Below are 21,458 nucleotides of genomic sequence, written 5' to 3' on the forward strand. Positions count from 1 at the left end.
GCTTTGGATTCTCGCCTGACATCCTCTTATTACCAAAGTCATCAGGGTTTAAACTAAAGATGGGACCGAGTCTCAGGGCTTGGAGGCCTCAAGGGAGTTGAGTATGGGTGGTCCAGGCCCTCCTGTAGTATAGGCTAGGTAGTCTGTGCCCATCTGGATTTAGACTACAGCTTAGAGGCAGTGGGCTGTGCCCATCTGTAACTTAAAGCAAGGCATTGTTCCCTCTCCACTGTGCAATCATGTGGCTGGATTTGTGCCCTCTGTCAAGACTTAGATGTCCATTAAAACATGGGACCGTTATGCACCTGCAGCAGGACGAGAGCTCTTTGATTCCTCCAACACCGGTCTCTCCTCGATAGCAAAGGGGACGCAGGGTGCCAAGGGCTGTCTGATTTCCATAAGTGCTCCTTTTTTTTTCCCTTTTCAAGCTTCCTTTGGTATTAAAGTTGCCCTTTTTAAAGCAGCATTCCGCCTGGCAGGACAGCAGCACCGTCTGCCACTCCACTCTGCATCTTTCCTGTCTTAATTGCCTGCTAACGAGGGAACGGACATTAGCCAATGCGCATGCAGCCCTGCGTGCTATGATGGAACCCCACTGATTTCCTGTTTCTCTCTCTTTCTCTCTTCCTTTTGATTTTCATTCGTATTTTTCCCTCCTCTGCTGTCTGGATTTCAGAAATCCCGTAAGGTAAAGATAAGTATAACCCACCGCGCTTCCATCTCATATGCCATCGACATGTTTTACATTCCTCCATTCAAACCCGAGTGATCCATGCTCGTCTCCATCCGCCCACCCTCTCCGTCGGACCAGCCCCACTCTGGGTTCTGTAGACTAGACACATTTTTGTTTCTTTTCCTTCGTTAATTTCAGCGAGTTCTATTTGATTTCGACACATTTCAGTAATCTGGTCATTCCTTCTTGTTTTAACTCTGCAAAGCGTTAGTTAGTGATTAATATAACCTCGTCTTGGCCAGCCGGGTGGCAAATTTCCACTGCTGCGTTGTGAATGATAAATGTTGTGGCCACTACTTGGGACTTTCCAGGTGTTGTTAAGGTGCCCACCATGGGCTTTAAGGTAACAGCAAGGATAGAACTCAGATCCTCCTGGTCTGAGACCACAAACTCCTGCTGTACGAGCTAAAAGAGACTCTCCTTATAGTATTTGCTGTTTGGGGTCTATGACACACAAGCGATCAGTTCTGATTCTGTCCAGTAGGGGGCAGTGGTTACACACAAGCCCTAACCAGAGCGTGTCAATATTTATTTATAGTAGAACCTCAGAGTTACGAACACCTCGGGAATGGAGGTTGTTTGTAACTCTGAACAAAACGTTATGGTGGTTCTTTCAAAAGTTCACAACTGAACGTTGACTTAATACAGCTTCGAAACTTTACTATGCAGAAGAAAAAATGCTGCTTTTAGCCATCTTGATTTAAATGAAACAAGCACAGAAACAGTTTTCTTACCTTGTCAAATCTTTTTTTTCAGCTGGCCCTTTATTTTTGTAGTAGTTTATGTTTAACACAGCACTGCACTGTATTTGCTATTTTTTGTCTCTGCTGCTGCCTGATTGCGTATTTCCCAGTTCCAAATGAGGTGTGTGGTTGACCAGTCAGTTCGTAACTCTGAGGTTCTACTGTATTTGAAGTCTCAGGTCACGAACAGACCTAGAGGCCTCCATTCTCCAGGGGAGTCTATCTGGTACCTTCATCAGAACTGAATTCATTTGAAATCCCTTCCTTTTTACTGGCATGTAAGAACGTGGCAGTCTGACTCAGGGGGAACACAGCTTAGACACACCCTGTTCCTGCAGCCCTTTCCCCCAGCCCTCTCAATTCCAGACCCTGACTTGGTGCCAAGGTGCACAGAGCACCTCTCCAGTGCCGTGGCATGAATGCTGGGCTCAGCTCCACAGGGTGCATATTCTCCACGCAGCATCCCTAGGCATGAGCAGTGCAGGTGGCCCACAGAGGAAATCTGGCTCTGGAAAGACTTGTCATAAAGTTACCCAGCCAGAGCAGTGGCTGGAGCCTGGCCAGATGCCTGGTTTGCTATGTGGACTAACCAGCGGCTCAGCAAGCCCTGGCTATCTCAACTACACTGGTTCTGCTGTGCCAGGGATTGCAGGTGCGGGTCAAGGATAGTTTTGTGGGGTGGGAATGCAGCAGCATGAGTTCGAGTCTCAGCTTTACCGTTCCCCCATCTGTAAAAAGAGAGGTGATAATTCTTCCTTGCTGGGAGGCTCCATCTATTATTGTGCCCAGCCTCCATGGCAAGAGGGCCATAGGAAAGCCTCTCAATAAGGAGAGAAAGAGCCGGGAGAGAGGGAAGGTTGGCCAAAAGAGCTGTGTTCTCAGCTGTAGTGTTTAAGGGTGGCCAGCAGAGGGCGGTAGCAGTGCACGGGAGAGGAGGGTAGGGTTGCCAGTTTTGGCTGGACATATTCCTGGAGGTTTCCTCGCGTGACATAATCTTTAATTCCTGGAGACTCCAGGACAATCCTGGAGGGTTGGCACCCCTAGAGGAGGGTGACCCTGTAGGTCCACAGGGCAAAGGTATTTACTGGAGGGATGTTGAATTCCTCCCTGTAATGTTCCCCCTTGGTGTGTCTGCCCCAGTGAGGGGGTCTCTTCCCTTGGGTGAGGGACCGTTGGCTTCAGTCATGGTGGGGAGGGAGCTGATGTCTCCTGCTTCCTACCAGGCCGGGCCCTTAAGCTGGCTAAGTCCCCGTCTCCATCTCGAGCTGCCGTCCCTGGCTCCTGCCAGTCCACACAGGGCAGCTGATGCAGCCAGTGCCCTACTTGCCTCCCCGGATAGGATGCAGGGCTGGGCCGTTCACTCTCCCGCTTCTCATCCTGGTCCCGGGTTCACCTCTCGCCCTCTTCCCCGGCCCCCAGGTTCCTCACGCCGTCCTGAATCTGAAGGAGCCCCTCTACGTGGGGGGAGTGCCCGACTTCAGCAAGCTGGCTCGCGCCGCGGCCATCTCCACCAGCTTTGACGGAGCCGTGCAGAGGGTAAGGCAGCTGGCTGTGGGTTCGAGGGGAGCCCTGCTTGGGCATCCGGCAGTGAGGACCCAATGGTTGGCAGCCCTTCCGTCCCTGGTACCCCACTGTGCCGCCATTGTAGAAGTCACAGGAGCCTTAGGACAGGCCAGGGGGCGTCCTGTCCCCCCATGCACCGGGGGACATTTTGCAGCATGGTGATGCATGCTCAGCCAGGAGGTAGCAGCATTGGGCAGGGGAGGGCAGGGCATGTTCTTGAGGGCCATGCCAGGGGGACATACCAGGCTCAGGAAGGTTCATTCTAGGGGGTGATGAGCTGAATTTCCATGTCCTTCCTGGGATGGACTCTGTGCCTACCCTTCCTCCAAACCTCAGCTGGGAGTGGAGTGTAATCCTCACGCTGCCTCTTGCTTCCCTCCCTGTGTGACCCCCCTCCCCCCGTTCAGATCTCCATTAAGGGCATCCCGGTCCTGAAGGAAGAGAACATCCGCAGCGCCGTTGAGATCTCTGCCTTCCGCTCCCACCCCTGCTCCCAGAAACCCAACCCCTGCCAGAATGGAGGCATGTGCAGCCCCCGGCTAGAGAGCTACGAGTGCGCCTGCCCGAGGGGCTTCTCCGGGGCACGCTGCGAGAAAGGTGAGGCTGATGGGAAGCGGACCTGGGCCAGACTGCACTCCCCACTGGCAATGAATGGCCTTGCCTACTAGCCAGGCTCTGCAGAGAGCTGATGGCAGCCAGCTGGAAGCTCTCAGGCCACGGCTGGGGTTTTATTCTTGTTGGTGCCATCCATGTTCCCGGGCAAGGGTCTTGGGGTCATGTGGCCTGGCCGTGCTCTAGAATTGCAGGATGTGACCGGGTGAGAGCAGCGTGCCCTGTGGCGGTTAGTGTTCTACACGACGCGCGCCAGTGAAAACGTTGCCCACTGAGTTAACAAAAGGAAGTCCCGTCCTCTGGCTCTCCCTATGCGTTTTGAGTCTGGACTGTGTCATCTGTCCCCACTGGAAGCTCCTTGGGGCAGGAACCTGGTCTTTCGCTGTGGCTTTGTACAGAAGCAATGCACTCTCCGGCCCCAAATTGGCCTGACCTCGCTCTGCACGCTGGCCCCCAGTCGCTCGAAAGGTGCGTGAGCCGTTGCAAACCTTTCCAAGGACTTGCTCAGGGCATCAAGTTCGTAACACACCCCAGGAGCAGGCGAGTTTGCCAGGTGCCCTGGACCCGTCGGGAGCACTCTGTGCCTGGCCGGTTTATTATTGCTCTGTGGAGATGCACCGATAGTGTCGTGATCCCTGCTTGTGCTTCTCCTCTCCCCGTCCCCAGTGATCATCGAGAAGGCAGCAGGCGATTCGGAGGCCATTGCCTTTGATGGCAGGACCTACCTGGAGTACCACAATGCTGTGACAAAGAGGTGAGCAGGACTGAGGTTTGGGGAGGTTAAATCAAAGCCAGGGGTGGGGAGGGGAGGTGTTGGTGGGAGCTAAGCCAATAGCACAGAGGAATGTGAATCAAGCGCTCAAACCAGGGGTAGGCAGAGCTGGGATTTCACCCATCACCCTCTCCTGGTCTGGTCTTTTCCTCCCCTTCAGTCCCGTCCCACAATACACCCAAATGTGGACATTTTTGCTCATGAGTTAGGTTGGTAGCTTCCCCGCTCAGCCAGGCCGGTAGCTGCTGTCTGGAGGTCTGGTGCATAAGCAGTCCCTAAGCTGGGCGGGATCCACTCTCCGGAGTTACTGGCCCAGATCAAAGTCATCTGGTCTGGGTGTGAGTCAGCGCCCAAAGGCAACAATGTGTTATGACATCCAGAACTGATCTGGGACTGTACCCTGAAAACCTAGCAGGCTGAGGGGAGCGAGAGGGTCCTGCAGCTTCGAGGATGAGTGACATCCCCCAGCCAGTTTGGGCAGTCCTAAGGGTGCAGAATAGTGAGAGTGGGAGCCCTGTCCCTATCGGGAGCTGCCGTGTAAACTCTCCTGCCATGAGGGACCTCTACAGCACTGCTACCCAGCTCTCCCAGGGGCCTGCTCCCCATCTTTCTGTGCTCTCCTATCTCTGTATGTCTTGGTCTCCAGTCACTGTCAGTCTCCTTCTGTGTCTGTCTCCCTTATGGAACAGACCTCCTCCTCCCCTCCCCGTTTCCCAGATTTGGCTGGTTCATGGTTCACCAGGGTTCATGGTTTAGGGGTTTTCAGATCCAGGGTTTAGGCTCAGCCCATCTCTACTCTGCACCAATCCCCCTGGAATGGGGGAGGCCAGGAGGAGATCCCAGGACCCAGCAGTGCTGCTGAGAACTCTTCCTGCCCTGCCCACTGCTTTTGGCTACCTTAAACCAGGCTTCATTTCTTGCCAGCTGTCAGAGACTGTCCCAGGCCTTGGCCTGCACCCCAGAGGCCGATATTTTACTGTATAACTGACTAATGGGTTACGGGGCTGGGGAAACTGTAGGCTACTTATTGTAAATTTCCTATCATAATAATTGGCTGGCTCCCAGTGATTACTTGTGTGGCTTGTGATGTAGCCAAACGTCCATCAGGGACTAGGCTGCAGGGCCCAGGCTCCACTGTGTGGGTGGCCGGAAGCCAAATCCAAAGCCAGGTTTGCAGACCTGAAATTCATAGATTCCAAGGCCAGAAGGGACCATTGTGATTGTCTAGACTGCCCTCCTGCAGAGCCCAGGCCGGGGAACTGCCCCACAATAATCCCTAGAGCAGAGCTTTTAAACAAAACATCCCGTCTTGATTTTGAAATGGTCAGTGATGGAGAATCCACCACAGCCCTGGGTAAATGGTTCCAGTAGCTAATGACTCTCACCATTAAAAATAGATGCTTTATTTCCAGTCTGAATTTGTCCAGCTTCAACTTCCAGCCATTGGATCGTTAGACCGTTCTCTGCTAGACTGAAGAGCCTGTTATTAAATATTTGTTGCCCACGTAGGTACCTTTGGACTGTAATCAAGTCACCTCTTAACCTTCTCTTTGTTAAGTGAATGCTTAACATTGATGTTAGTGCTGTCAATCCACAGTGTCGCTGAGCTCTCCTCCCACACAGGAATTTCAATTGGCTGCCACAGGCTGGGCTTTGGAGAATTTGTTTCCATTTAATATGCTGTGGGCCAAATTCAGATCTCAGTTACACCGCTGAGTCCCAGGGAGCAGCCAGGATGTAGCTGAAGGCAGCATTTCCCCTGACAGCTACATCCCAAACGTGGGGGTCAATTCTACCCTCAGTTCTGCATCTGCCACCCCATTGAAATGGATCATTTGAGTGGGGTTGTGAGGACCTAACTGAGGGCAGAATCGGGCCCTCTGTTTTCAAGCTGATGGTTTAAATAATTCTCCTGGGACCCTGTCGTTTCTCTCACTGGCTGTTTATGCAGCGATGATGCTGTTAGGGGCTAATAACAATGCGCCATCAGCCGGGCAGTGCTGCCCACCTGTGGCTGATGCTGTGTGACCCCCACCAAGCCCCGAGCAATGATGGACTTGTCTAATCCACAGCAGGGTAGCTCAGCCTCTGGTTTTATCCACGGGGCATCTCAACTAGCTTCCTAGGTCTTCTTCAGCCTCATGGTTCCTGGAGCTAGTCCAGTTAGTTCCCAGCTCTAGGGACCATTTGGCATCTCTGGAGCCAGATAACAAATGACTCTTTGCCCTTTTCCCCACTCTGCCTCCCCGTCTACCCCCAGTGCTAACATCCCCGTTGCTTGTTGCTCTTTGTCTGTCTGTCTGTCTCTTCTGAATGTCCTTGTTTCTTTGTTTTCAAGCCAACTGACCAATGAGATCCCAGCGTAAGTAGATCACACACACCCCTCCTCACTGTCCATCTGCCCTCCACCACTGCACATAGATTGCCATCCGCCGCCCTGGGCTTCCCCCCATGACCCCGAGCCCCGTTCCACGCAACCAGATAGCGAGCGGTGTTTGAGGGGGAGGACAGCTGCCGGGAATCTCCCGTCCAGCACCTGGGAAGAGCAGAGCTTTGCCGTGGGCACCACTTGCATTTCACTGGTAGGGTTAGGTGCGGAGAGAGGAGCTAGGGGCTGGTCTCTGAATCCAGGGCTGAGACGCCGGCCCCATTGACGTCAATGGGAGCTTTTGCCATTAACTTCAGCGGGGCCAGGCTTTATGCCAGTGGTGTGTGTGGGTTAGCTCCACCCACGCAGATGTGTTTGGGGCAATGGGCATGGGGGCTGGGGGGAAGTGAGTGGGAGATCCTTTGTCAAGGATCTCTTCAGTCAGCAATGAAGGGGTTAAGCAGCGAGCAGGGTGGACCCTCTGGGAGCCTGATTCTGCACTCACTTGTACCAGTGTGAATCCGGAGTGAGTCCTTGCAGTGTAAAGCTGGAGGGAGTCAGGCCCTGAGATCCTGCCACCCCAGGAAACGTGGCCCAGACGCCCGCTGGGTAACATGCAGGGAGGGCTCCTTGGTGCCAAGGTTTGGCTGGGAGGGAGGATTCTTCTCCAAAGTCCTCTTGACAGCTGCTTATTTGCTGGTTGTCTGCCTGGCTGGGGAGCAGGAGTGGGGGGTACCTGATCCCTTCGAAGCAGCAGTGGCTCATCCAGTCGCATTCTCTATTCTGTGTGTGTTCGGGGGTGGGGGGCGCAAGCTGTCTGGTGCATCCCCGTCCCACCTCATTCTCTCCAGGCCAGGGATTGGAAGGAGGGCTCGGAGGCTGAGAACCTGCATGCATGCATGTCTGCACTGAGGGAGGGGGAAAGCAACGCAGCCTGACTGATGCTGCATGGTAAGAGCAGCCCGGGGTGTCCTCACAGGAGCCTGGCCCCTCACCAGCTAGATGATGTGAGCCCCACATATCACAGCCGCCTTCCAGCTGGCAGCATGCCGAGTCTCTTTGCCATGCAGCTGGAAGCCTGGCTACCCTGCTGTGCCAGGAGGAGCCAGGCACACTCGTAGGGTGGTGGAACGCTGCTCCCTCTCCGCCCTGCTCCCTCTCGGTGCGCTGCCAGGAAATGAGAAAGGGTCACTGCTTCCCGGCTCACTTGGGGAGTTGTTCCACAGTGGTGCCAGCCAGTGCCCACTCATCTGGGCATCCAACCGGCAGTGGAGCTTAAAGCTTCTCCAGCTGGGATTTGGCAGTAGGCACAAGCTGGCACCACTCGGGGCTTGCTCTGCAGAGTTGCCCATCAGGGCTAATGGCTAGAAACCAGATTCTTCTGCCTCCGTATGTAAAGGTTGGAGGTGTGCTGGCCATGCGGAGCTGTTGCTAATGAGACAGTTGCCTTGCTGTGTCGTGCGGGGCATGAACTGCCCTTGACTTTTTTTATTTTTTACTTGTTGGAGCTGATTTTAGTGCTAGACCCTGAGACTGGCCCCTCATGTGAGCAGGACAGCTGTCGTATGGGATTTCCCCCACGCAGCGCTGCCAAAGTGTCCCAGCCCTGACCCAGAGTTTGCTCCACAGCCATTCAGGCCTTGGCCGCTCATCAGACAGCCACCAAGGGGTCCGATCTTGCTGATGCAGACACCTGTCTTTGACAAACCGTACCAAGATCCACCACTGAAGGCCTATTGGGTGGAATCTGCAGCCACTCTGGGCTGGATGCTAACTGCAGAGCTCGAGGCAAAAGGCTCCATCTCCTATTGCCCATCCCCTGAGCCGGGCAAACCCTCTCTTGCCCTGTGTCAGGCAGTCTGGATTGGACAGCTTGAATCTCGGAGGGGTTTCTTGATGCAAATACGTACCAGTAGCAAAAGCAGCTGTGTAATTAGCAGAACCCTTGCAGCACCCTCTCTGGTCCTGCCTTGAAATAGTACCTCGCCACGTGTCCTCCCCCCCTTCGCAGGCTGCCTTTAGAGTATCCACAGCAAAGCTCTAGTGAAAGTGAAGGCTGAACATTCAGTGGGCTCCGCGTTCCTGCGTGGGTCAGATATGCAGGGATCGTGCCGTGTCCCTGCTTATCCGAGTCCTGAGAGTTCACCCCGGGGGTGTCAGGAAACTCAGGCAGCCCCAAAGGACGTTTGATTCCCCACTTCAGTTCCCTCTAGAGACCGTTCCCCAGGCTTTATGCTCAGGGTGAGAAGCTGCCCTGAGCCAGGCAGAGCCATGCACCGCACCCAGGGCCTTCTGTGAGCCAGGCGGGTGGTTTTCTTTTTTCTCCTCTGGCGCTTATGGCATGCCTCCCCTTTCTTCCTGCTTCTAAGTCCCGAAGCACTGGACTATGCCCTGGACCACAGGTGAGTCTCCGCCAGGCTTCGGCTCTTGTGTCTCGTGCCTCGTGTGCTCTGGTCTTGCTGCTTCGTTGGCCTCTCTGTCTGTCGTGGTGTCTGAATGCTTGGCTTTTTATTGATAAGGGACAATGGTTCGCAGCCTGCGAGAGCCTGAAATAAAGGGAGGCCGGGGGGGGGGGGAGCCCATACAGCACAGAACGAGGACTCAGGAGATGGGGCTACAGCTCTGTGGCCTGGAGCAAGTCATTTACCCGCTCTGGATCTGCCTTTCAACAGTAACTCACCCACCAAGCAAGCGCTTGATAGAGCAAATGCCCACAGCTTAGTGGGGAGGCTGGGTCATATCGCTGGTGATGCGGGCTTCACCCAGAGCTGCCATCTGGCTCTTTGGCTGCAGTGTCCCTTGGGAATAAAATGCTCTCCCTGCGGCTCTCTGTTTTGTCTGGTGTTCTGTGTGCACACGCGTCAGCGGCAGCCTCCTGGGAGAACAGAGGGGGAAACCCAGCATTTATAGCCCCCTGTAACCCCAGTGGCAACGTGGCCAGTCACCCAGTGCTGTAGCCAGGGGCAGGAATTGGGCCGGGGTATTGTATCCCTGCCCAGGAGTGACCGAGTGGAGATGTGGATTCTGATGGGGGATAGTCTGGTCCCAGTAATGCACTGGTTTTAGGAGGAGACTGTCTCTGTTGCCCCAGGTGCAAAGTGCAGCCTTACCCCACCCCAGTTCCCATCATGCCTCTCTTCCCTGGAGTCGTGCCACACGGGGTGGGTGTCAGTCCGAGTCACTGCGGGGGTTCAGTGACATTGGAGAAGCCTGATGGTCTCACCATTAACCCTTTGGTGCTATTTCTGGATGCTCAAGAAGGCACTCTGACACAGGGCCACTCCATCGCTGCTCCCTGCTGGCGTCCTGTGAGTCAGGCCAGTGGGCTGGGCAGAGGACAACCCTGGGGCTGTGGGGGTGAGGGGGCAGAGGTGTCGTGTGTGGCCCCAGCAGGCTGATTGATGTCTCCTCTGGCCAGTCCCAGGGAACTTGCTGGTGGAGGGCAAAATGGCACCAGCCCCAGCTGACTCCTCCCCAGGGCACTTCTAGTCCAGCTGACGGAGCCTCCTTTGTACTGAACTCGCCCGGCTCAAAGGCTGCTGTGCGTGAAGCCGTGTTCGAGAGCAGAATTGGGGCCTGCCCAGCCCCCCTCCCCACCATTCTCCAGGGCCTGCATACCAGCCCAAACCCCAGGCAAGGCTTGTGAGCCTCGGACCTTTTGCAGGGGCCAAGGTGGGGCCGAACCGGGCTGCTTCAGCCCCTGCCTCTCCTCTCATCCCATTTTGCAAACAGCACATCAGGCCTTGTGAATTGCCTGTGTCTGAGATCCATCACGACCTGCAGATAGGTGTATAACCCGCCACACATCCACCCACGCTCCCCGTGCCTATTCCAGAGGCTAGGCGGGGGAAACCAGCCAGAGCAGCGACCTGCCTGGAAGCAGAGGAGCATACTGCTTTGGCAGGCTGGCCACCTGCCTCTCAGCCCGAGTGGGGGGCTGCCCATTGCTTCAGTAGCCCCCTTCCTGACTCAGGCCTGTCTTCCCTTCCCCCACTCGGCCCCTCGGTGCAGCGAGAAGGCCTTGCAGGAGAACCACTTTGAACTGAGCATCAAGACGGAAGCCACCCAGGGTCTGATCCTGTGGAGTGGGAAGGGGCTGGAGCGGTCCGACTACATCGCCCTGGCCATAGTGGACGGTTACGTGCAGATGACCTACGACCTTGGCTCCAAGCCGGTTGTCCTGCGTTCCACGGTGCCAGTGAACACGAACCAGTGGATCCAAATCAAAGCGTACAGGTGAGACGGTTCGGGGAGGCAGGCGGCGAAGGGGCATAAGGGCTGGCAGGGTTGCAGACAGTGTGCTCACAGCTGGGCATGAGCTGGGCTGGGTCAGGTCTCGGGCACCTGAGTCATGGCCTTGGAGCCAGGCCCCACGGTCTCCATGGGTCACTGAGCCCTACAGATAATAATAGAGGAGTGGTATTCGGCCAATGTGGCGTTGGAGGGGTGCATGCCTTGACTTGCCTGCCCTAGATTCTAGGAAATGCGAAAGGGGCAGGCTCAAGGAAGTACTCCCGGTCCATGCCTTTTATTTTAGCTGGCTAAGGGCTTGGAATTCTGTTCGTGTTGGGCCTCCCATGGGTTTTATTTATATTGGTGATGAGGGGAGTGGTGAGCTGCTCGCATGGCTGGAATGCCAGTGGTTTCTGCTGATGAGTCTGGAGGGAGTATTAGGAGGCAGGGGCTGTTGGAAGAGCTTTGCCTGGGACATCAGCTTGCAGCAGGACCCCCCTCCACCCCCCCCCAAAAGGGAGGCTGAAGGAGAGAGCTCACCTTGCTTGTCGTACCAGCCTCTCCCAGGAGGAGTCGCTGCAGGGGATAGTGCAGGAGTGCTGGCTGCAGATTGCGATGCCAGTCCTGGCAGGAGAAATCGAGGCCTGCAGGGGTCCAGAGACAGCACAAAGGGCAGGGAGCTGATGCACGGTGGTGGAGCCATCTGCAGCTTCCCTAGTCAGGCTAAGGCAGACCGCTGCTCCAGGCCCCTTTACTGAGCATCCCTCTCTCTTTTCTGGGACCAGAGTACACAGAGACGGCTCCTTGCAGGTTGGCAACGAAGCCCCCATAACTGGTTCTTCCCCTCTTGGAGCAACTCAGCTAGACACCGACGGAGCCCTTTGGCTGGGTAAGTTGTACACGGGAAGAAATAATGAAATTCCCTTCTGTGTCCCGGAGCGGAGAGTCTCAAAACCCCCAAGGAGGGTTAGACACTCACTTCCCATTAACCCCAATGGGAACTGAGTCCTAAATCCCCGAATTGTGTGAAAATATCAGCCCTGGCGTAAATCTGTGTGATGGGCCACAGCGCCGTAGAAGGTGATGGCTGCTTTGTGCCATAGGCACGGCTGTACAGTTCAAGGGATAGCATGTTTTCCTCTGTAAATCTCAAAGGACTGGACACAAGTGGATCAGCATTAACCTCCTTTGACAGCTGGTCTAACCAAGTACAGAAATTGTAAAGGCAGCACTGTGGGTTCGCCTAGTGCGTGCCTACCCCTTAAAACCAAGCGTCCGTTCCCACCTATGCCCCACTCCTCCTGCGGAATCTGTGGCAGGCCCCTTGCAGTGCCTGTTAAAGGAACATTCTCCATACAGCAAGGCAGCATCCTGGTGGGGAAGGCAGCAGGAAAAGTTGGTTTCCCCACATGTGCCAGAAATGTCAGTGTAGTCATGTCCAAGTGGGAAGTCGATGATGGAAATACTCTCTGGCCCTGTGCTTTTTCCTCCGGCAGCTTCGCTGACAGAGAACTGCGTCCCGATTTCAAATAAGGGCTTCTTTCTTAAAAACAGTTCACTACTTCTGCCATTGAAAACGGTCTCATGCACGCATCAGTATCAGAACGCCCTGCCGTTCCAGTTGGGGAGGGCGGAATGTGATTACGCTGGGCAGAGAGAGGGAGAGACAGAACTGGGCACTGCCCAGGGGTGTCCTTTCAAAGTCTGGGAGGCTCCAATTCAGCGAGGTTTTTAAGCCCACGTATAACATCAAGCATGTGAGTGGTCCCATTGATGTCCGGGGGCGACTCATGTGCGTAAAGTTCTGCACATGCTTAGTTTACTTGCAGAATCAGGGCCTGAGTCGCCACGCGTTCGTAATCAGTTTAATCAAGCTCCTCAGACAGCAACCTCGGTGGCTGGGACGCTCAGCCCCAGGAGTGTGAAGACACGACAGTTACACACACACACACACGCATGCGCTCTCTCTCAGGGTACGTCTACACAGCCAAAAAACCCCACGGCAGTGCGTCTTAGAGCCCAGGTCTCCTGACTCGGGCTCGTGGGGCTAAAAACAGCAGTGTGGACATTTTGGGTTGGAGCCTGGGCTCCGAGGCCCTGCCCCCATCACCAGATTTCAGAGCCCTGGCTTCAGCCGGAACATCTACACTACTGTTGTAGCCCCACAACACAAGCCCGAGTCTGCTGATCTGGGCTCTGAGCCTCACTGCCGGGGGTCCTCTTTCTCTCCCTCTGTCTCATGCCCGTAATGCAAACAAATCAGCCTTATAATGCGATGTGGTGACAAACCTACCTATGGAGAGGCTCTTCTCCACCCCGTTATAAAAGGCAGAGACAGAAGGCAGTGAGGTCTGGAGGAATTAGCACTGGGTTGGGAGTCAGGAGGTCTTGAGTTCTAATGTCCAGTCTGCCCCTCACTCATTGTGGAGCCTTGGGCAAGTCCCTTCGCCTTTCCATCTCGGTTCTCCAGCTATAAAATGGGAATCCTGCTTGCTCTCCTACCTCCCGGCGGTGTCACAAGGATTAATTCGCCGCTGCCCATACAGGGCTGTGAACATAGAGGTGATCTAAAAATAGTGCTATTCTGGGGCTGGAATCCTGGTTCCCAACTCTGAAAGCACTTACTGCTGACAGAAGAGCTCTGTTGGGTATAGAAGCATGGGCGCAGGGTGACCGGCCTGTTAAAGGACAGAAGGCTCCATATTCCGCTTTCCTCCCCAGGCGGGGAAATGGGTCCTGTGCCTCAAGCAGGCCTGTGGGATAAGTCAGGGAAAACCCTGGACAACAAGAGAGGAGGAGAGGCCTGGGGGCTGCAGGCAGCAGAAGGCTCCTGCAGGAAACCCTGTGATATGAGGGGAGAGAAGACTCCAGCTAGATGGGGCTGGGAGCGGTCTGCCAAAGCTGGGAAAGGCTCCAGGCGTGTGGGGCTTGCTGAAGAACATGGGCGGATAAATATCTGGACTCTGGACTTTGAGGGCTCCATTTTGAATGGCCTGCGATAATAAAGCAGAGAGTATTACTGGCCAAGAGAAAAAGCTTGTGAGCCGTTGATTGAGGAGCCCAGAAGAAAGGGAAACTGAGGCAGGGATGCTGCAGGGCCACCCCATGCCAAGGGGGGTGGTGCTCTGGAGGCAGCGACCCTGCTACAAATATCCATGTATCCTTATCAAGATGCAGCCTGTCAAGAGAAGATAACCTACAGGCATATACACCTGTGGGGCCAAATTCTCTGCCGGTGTCAAATCCAGTGGAGTTGTGACATTTGGCTCGTTGTTTCCGATCCTGCCCCCACTGAAACCCACGGCAAAAATGCCTATTGACGTGGGTGACAGCAGGACTGACCTCAGAACTGTTTGTTCACATCTGCGGGGGCAGGACAGGGTCCAAAATGACCCACAACAAATACTATTAACCCTGCCTAATTCCACCCGATGGTCTTCAGATACAGCCAGTGCAAGCGCTCTCAGCTTGGAGACGCAGCAGTGAGCCGTTAGCTCCCCTCGTTAGTGTGCTAGCGTCAGACTCAGGAGACCTGTGTTCAGTTCTCTGTTCCACCACAGTGTTTGGGCAAGTCCCTTAGCCTCTCCGTATCTCGGTTCCCCATCTGTCAAACGATTATAATTGCCCCTCACAGGGGTGTTGAGGGGTCAATACGTTAAGGATTACGGGGTGCTCAGGTTGTAAGGGGAGGTCTTCAGATAAATGGAAATGGTCAACAAGTAGTGTTTTTTGATGATCTGTGGCAAAGAAGCAAGGTGACACATTCTCTCCAGCCTTTGCAGACACATCCGCCATTAGGGGGAAGTGGTGCCATTTTCGACTCTAGTCAATTTCCCATGCCAAAGTTATAGGAGGGTTTCCTAATGGACGATGCCGCCTTTAACGATGCGGTGGCTGTATCCCCTCTATCGTTTGTCACCATGGGAGTTAAGAGAAGGGCCATCAACAGAGCTGGTTGGCAAACCAAAACCTTTCTCACAAGAAATTCTGGTTTAAAAAAAAAGAAAAGAAAAAGTGTTTTCCCACTGAACCTGTCAGGTTTTGTTTTGAATCAACACTGCAACATGATTAATTTTGTTTCCACTTAAAATGCCATTTCACTGCATTCTCACCTTCAAACAAAAAAGAAACAAAACAATATTTGAAGTCTAACTGCTGATATGAAATGTAAGTTTTCGTTTAAAAAATCCCCTCCAGGAAAAACTAATTTTTTCCCCGGACTTGACATTGACTTGCAAACAAATTCAGTTTTGACAAAACCAGCCAGGAAAACTTTTCAGGTGAAACCTTTCAGTCCGCTCTAGTACTTAACTCTTAAGCTTCATGGCATCAACTACTCCTTGCTGAGGGGTCAGGAAGGAATCCCAGCTGTTCAGCACCGCAGGCAGCATTGCACAAGTGCCAGGATGGAGAAAGTCACTTTCCTGTGCAGCTGCTCTAGACAGACGGGCGCATCCTCTGTGCCCCTACATGATCTTTCCATCCCATCTCTTGCAGGGGGAATAGAGAAGCTCGGCGTGGCTCACAAACTGCCCAAGGCCTACAGCACCGGCTTTACTGGCTGCATAAGGGACGTGATAGTCGACCGCCAAGAACTGCACCTGGTGGAGGATGCTTTAAACAACCAGACGATATTACACTGCTCAGCCAAATAAACCCCCCAGGAGCCCTTCCTTCCCCTTCCCCCTCCTGCCTCTTGCTGTAATTATTTTCTATTTTTGTAAACTTATTGCTTTTTATATTTTGGGGGGGGATGAGGGAGAAAGGGGGAGGAAACACCTGTTGTTGTTTTTTCGGTTGGTTATTTGTTCGGTTGCAGTGTAGCCACATCGGTCGGACTTTGCTCGAGCAGCAGCCACATAGAACAAGCCCTGAACCAAGTCTCCAGGAAGTGACTGAGGAACAAACCCACGTAGCCTCCTTCATTGTAAATGTCATTAATACTTGAAGCCTTTCCCCCGCCCCCCGCCTTATTTTATTTTTATTTTTTGTTGGCTCTTGTTCATGCCCACGAGGGGGAGAAAAACGAGGATCGCAGCGCTGGCCAGACCTGCGGCCTTCGGGGAACCCTTGCTTTCTGATCTCAGGCTGTCCCCCACGCTCCGCTTCCTTCATTCCTGGCTGAGCGGAGAAGCAGTCATTCGGGGGAGGGGAACACCATGTTGCATTTGGGCCAAGATCTACCCTTCTTTCCTCTCTGTCAATAATGGCAGTGTGGGAGGATCTCATGTGGTTTTCTCTGGGATGCTCTGTCAGGGAACGCTGCTTGCTGGAAGATGGACCAAGCTCAGCTCGTAGCAGGTTGGAAAGCTCCGCTCTGTGGTTGGCTCGTGCCTCCTTGACGACTCACTGGACTCAAATTTGTTTTGTTTTTTTTTATCAGTTTGGCTGAGGAGGGGCAGCAGCTTCTTTACGTGTTAATCTCCTCCTGGATGCGTGCAGAAGCAGCTGGGAAACCTATTTCCAGGCTTTATTTTTATCCAGACATGTCCCAACTGCCCACTTGGCCTCGCTGCGCTTTCCAAGAGTCTTTGCTGTTTACCAAAACATGCCCTCTCTTGTGCCAGTGAGAACGCTGCAAAGTATGTTGGATGTCCGGGGCTTGATCCATCGAGGGTCACCCATCCCCAATCTCCTGTTAAGGTCAACAAGATTTGAGGGCACAGGCTAAGGGCCCTTTTCCTCTGTAATCCATGTGAAGCACACTTCCCTTTTCCAGCCTGTCCTCTATTTACAGAGACGATGGTTTTGGACCAGCTGTCCTAAGGATTTCTGCTTACACGCCTTGAAAGCTAATGGGTGTTTGGCCATTGACTTCATGTTTGTACAACAGCCAGCACAACGGGGGACCCAATCCTGGCCAATGCCCATAGACACAACCATGATACAAACCATAACTTCAATGGGGAACAAGATTTGGCCCTTACTGTACAGGCAAGAGACAGGGTTGTAGGGTTTTTTGGTTTTTTTTAAAGCTATTTTTATTTTCCACAATGCAAATCATTCCTTGTAAAAATTTGCTACGATGCAAATACTGTAACGCCAGCCCCGAACCCAGTGTGTGTGTGTGTCGATTTACATGTACGCATTGTATGCAAACACCGATTCTCTTGTTAAGGGAAAAAAGCCCCCAAGGCTGGTTAAGAAAAAAGGACCAAGATGCTGAAAAAGACTGGCCTGCTTAGGGTGACCAGCCGTCCCGATATTATCTGGACAATCACGATATAAGGGGCTTTGTCTTATATACACAACTATTTCCCCCTCCCCTGGAAGAAAAAGTGTCCCGATTTTTCACCCTAGACCTGCTGTGTTCAGTTTCATTGTCTGTGGGAAGGACTCACCAATGCTCTCTAATAGAGTACGTCTCCTTTCCCCCCCCTCCCGAGCTAGGCGGGTTTTGCTTTACTGTGTGTAAAGCACATTTTATGGAGCAGGGGGCATGAATTTGCAAGATCCTGCCTCTTATAAAGTGATATAAGGTTGTAGCAAAAGGTGCCACCATTTGGCAGTTTTCTGGCCTGCCTGCTGGTGCTCCTTCCCCTCAAGAAAATAACATTTCTCTGGGCTGAACTCTGAGCCAGGAAACCCAACTGCTTTTTGTGGGGTGAGATCTGAAGGCAGGTGAAGCGAAGGCAACCGACATACCTTTTAAAACCACTTTTTTCCCCCCCTTCTAAAGCAAGGGTTCTACTTCTAAAGTCAGACCAAGTCGCACCAGGGACGCCTGGCCTAGAAAGTGTCCCAGGCCTCAAAAGATGCCATGCCTTGGGCTTGTGATTCCCTTTCTTTTGGGGTGGGGAAGAGGCGGGGGGGTTGTTTGATATTCCTTGCCTGATGTGTTTCTTCTTTTCCCTGCCTAGCTTTATTTACCTGATCCCGCTTAAAGAAATAAAAAACTCCATCCCGCCCGACCAGTCCTTGTTTCATGTCCCAGCAGGCAAAACATAGATGTATTTCTCCCGGTGGAAATCTACACCTACTGTCCCGAAAAAGATCCAGAGTGGTTAGTGACTCAGTGGGGGTCATGGCCTTCTGAGAGCTACAATGGAGATTCCAGTGTTTTCTTGTGTGTGGCAATACGGCATTTTAAGTGGCGACTGTAAATAGATTGTGGGTCCTGTTGGAGAGTAATGTGATTGTGTCGTAAAGCAAACTGACTGCTGGACTTTAAGCACATGGTGTAGGTCGCCAGAGGCTAACTAGGACTGGCAAGGCGGAAATGCAAAACTCTCCTGCTGTATTTTAGCTGGACAGTGCAACCTCCTAAGCTGCAATTAAGGGCTGATGATTCCAACCTGAGGGAGAGGGAGAGGGGTGCGCAGACAGGAAGCTGCTAATTTCCCAGAATGCCACTAAAATGAAGCCAAGGTCACTGCAAAATAATGCACTGTCTGCTTTTGCTGGGGCTTGGAAATGCCTTAAAACAAAACATTGTGTCCTTGTGGTCAAGCTTCTTGACCCAACATCAGATTCAGCAGCGCTCCCTAGAGGCCGTGCACTTAACTTCGGCTTTATTTTCAACAGCATTTAGAACTCCTGTGTACAAAAAGACATTGAGTTTTGAATTTTTTTTTCAACTTTTTTTTTTTTTGGTTGGCTATTTTTTTACAATTTGTCTGTCCACGTGGCTTCATTTTTAGGGTAAATTAATGACGATTGTGAACTGCTGTATGAATTCTGAAGGGCAATGCACAGTAGAGGAGCAGCATGATATAACCATTACTAACTTGTGTCTTTCGTCAATCACCATGAAATAAAGTTTGAAAACGATTAAATATGTTTAAAAGGGGCCGTTGCTTTGTCTCTCTGGGGCTCGCGTCTGCCTTCCACCTACACTCACTTCACCAGCTGAGGAGCTGGTCTGGCGAGTGTCAATCTCAAGTCATTGGTACAAGACCCTTCTGGGACAGTCATTTTGCAAGCCAAGACCGTACCCTCATGTATTACATACCATGTACAACAAAAGGCAGAGTCTTAATTCCAGTGAACTTTGCCCATCATTCCCTGTCTCAGAAGATGTGCTGCTGTCCTAGTCTTTGGTGCGTCTTACTTCTCTGGCCCAAAACTATGGGCTGGTCAACACTGAAAATGTACCTTGGCATAGCTGTCCCGCAGGGGTGTGAAAAATCCACCCCCCGAGAGATGTAGCTAAGCCGACCTAACCCCCGGCGTAGACAGCGCTAGGTCGATGAAGAATTCTTCCATAGGCTTCATTAATTAACTATAGCAATGGGAGAACCCCTCCCGTCGCTGTAGTGAGTGTCTACACTGAAGAGGTAAGTGCTACGTGAAATACACAGTTTGGAGACCTGTAAGTATCCACCAGGATTAGCTTGAGCCTTGTCCAAAGCTATACTGAGGTCAAGGGCAGTGTTAGATTGTAAGCTCTTTGAGGCAGGGGCTCCCTGTTCTACGTTTGTACAGCCCCTAGCACGATGGAATTGTGGTCCATGACGGGCTCCTAGGTGCTACTGCACTACAGTAATCATGGGAGTCATTCCTTTTACTTCCAGCGGGCTTTGGAGCAGGCCCAGAGCTTGTGTTTTAACAGTTACATTGTGGTAGCTCCTGGAAGGCTCAGCCAAGTCTGAGATTTTATGCAAGTACTGGGCAGACGTATGGTATGATTGACGTATTTTAATCTTCTAGTTGTGTTTCCCTCTTTATTTTTAAGAAAAATGGAGAGAAACTAATTAAAAAGTTAAGTTTGTGACGCAAACTGTTTAACAACCCAGGAATTTTAACCACTAAAAATTTGGCCTTTGCTCCTCAGTATCCTGTTGGTTTTGTTTTTATACCTATCTGTAATCCGGTGTGGCTGGTTACGTATTCACTCGACATGGCGCCATTTTTACAAGTATCCTCCCGAACATCTTTCTACCTAACGGCAAAGTCTTGGAACAATAAATCTGGCAGTTTAAAAATTGCAAGCTGGGGCTAGATTCTAACACTGAATTGTGGAGGGTAGGAAAGGCCTTTTAAGAAAAAATGTACGAACATTTTAGGAATTAATATTAAACCACTGACCTTCCCAGTGCCTCTGCCTAGAACCAGACCTGCATTGCCTTACTGGCATTTTTAAAGCAAGAAATGGCATGTGTCTTTATCTGCAGGGGTGGGACTAAGCTGTGTACTGTCTTTGAGTCTGCAAACACATAACCTGAAGCAATAGCTAGGAGAGGTGTGAAGTGCCCCTTTCATCTCATGGCTGTGTTAACTCTGAGGTTGAATGATGCCATTTAAAATGCCAGCATTGTTAACCTATTTCGCTGTTGATCTTGCGAGTAGAAATTTCTTGTTGTTTGGGGTCTGTGGGTGGAACTGAGCTAAAATGCCGCTCACCTCCCTGTGCCCTGCCTGTATCATAGGTGTACATATCTGCCAATTAATGAATCGAGCATAGTGATTGGGGGATACTGAATTATAGAGATGTAGGGCTGGAAGGCACCTCGAGAGGTCACCTGGTCCAGCCCCCTGCACTGAGGCAGGACCAAATAGACCTAGCTCATCCCTGCCAGGTGTTTGTCCAACCTGTTCTTGAAAACCTCCAGCAATGGGGCTAGAATAATATATGATTTAGCCTTGATCCTGCTCTGTCCCGCTGGGGCCAGGAGACCACTGCAGACTGCATCTTCATTTGTATACAGATACAGTCCAAAAGCAAACCCATCTCTCAGCCACCGTTCCACTCTGAGCCAAAGTGCTCAACCTACCCCATCCAAACTCTCTCCAGGCTCTCGGAGTCCTGTTACACCTTCCAAATTCACCCTCCCCCGAGGTACAAAACACTGGGACATCTGGGATGAGCCTGAGCCCATCAAACTGGCCAGCTGGCAGTGTGAACACCCTGACAGACTTCCCATGACAGTTACTTTGAAAAAGAGACATACCCGAGAAAACCTGGACAGGTGCCAATCTTAGCCCAGCCCCAGCTATGATCCACTAGCTCGCATCCCTGCTGCACCAGCCGGAAAAGGCAAAAGCTCCAAACGATGCTACTTTATCACTTGTATCAGGACAAGTCCCCAAAAGTGGCAGCATTAGCACCTGGACGTTCATGCTCAGCGAGCTGAGGTGCCATCCTGTGAGGGGATAATCCCAAAAGGCACATGATTGGTTGGTGGTTCTGCACTGCAACCCATATCTGTACGGGTCGTGATCTAGGTGGCTGGCGGCAAAGCCTTTCAGGTGCCTAACTCCCAATACTTTGCAGATCTGGGCTTTAGTTTGCACGTGTTCGCCGTGGTGGCTTTTCACCTCCTAGGAACCTATTTAAGGCTGTTATTCTCAGCTGTTGCATAAAAAGATGGCAAGTGGAGACTTATTCATGCTTCCATATGCAGGAGCCAGTGCTCAGTTGAGCTGCAAGGAGTGGGTGGGGGCGGGGGGCATGTTCTGTTAACCAGCAGGTGACTAGAATTTAAAATCAAAGAT

The 21,458-nt window shown here is 52.3% G+C and overlaps 1 protein-coding gene across 10 annotated transcripts in view; it reads left to right on the forward strand.

The window, feature by feature from the left end:
* The window catches only part of AGRN (agrin), a 222,645-nt gene extending 203,842 nt beyond the window's left edge, over nt 1-18,803 (forward strand). For 4 of the 10 annotated variants that reach the window (XM_037881185.2, XM_037881187.2, XM_043531737.1 and 1 more), the window contains 8 exons: nt 677-688; nt 2,896-3,012; nt 3,447-3,636; nt 4,318-4,405; nt 9,161-9,193; nt 10,803-11,027; nt 11,810-11,913; nt 15,522-18,803. In XM_037881185.2, the coding sequence (XP_037737113.1) occupies nt 677-688; nt 2,896-3,012; nt 3,447-3,636; nt 4,318-4,405; nt 9,161-9,193; nt 10,803-11,027; nt 11,810-11,913; nt 15,522-15,679 (927 nt within the window). In that variant the 3' untranslated portion in view covers nt 15,680-18,803. The remainder of the gene's footprint in view (nt 1-676; nt 689-2,895; nt 3,013-3,446; nt 3,637-4,317; nt 4,406-9,160; nt 9,194-10,802; nt 11,028-11,809; nt 11,914-15,521) is intronic. The other 6 variants (XM_037881189.2, XM_037881191.2, XM_043531738.1 and 3 more) reach the window with 3 other exon arrangements.
* Nucleotides 18,804-21,458: the final 2,655 nt, after the last annotated feature.

Source organism: Chelonia mydas, chromosome 18 (assembly GCF_015237465.2).
Source record: "Chelonia mydas isolate rCheMyd1 chromosome 18, rCheMyd1.pri.v2, whole genome shotgun sequence".
Taxonomy (NCBI): Eukaryota; Metazoa; Chordata; order Testudines; family Cheloniidae; genus Chelonia; species Chelonia mydas.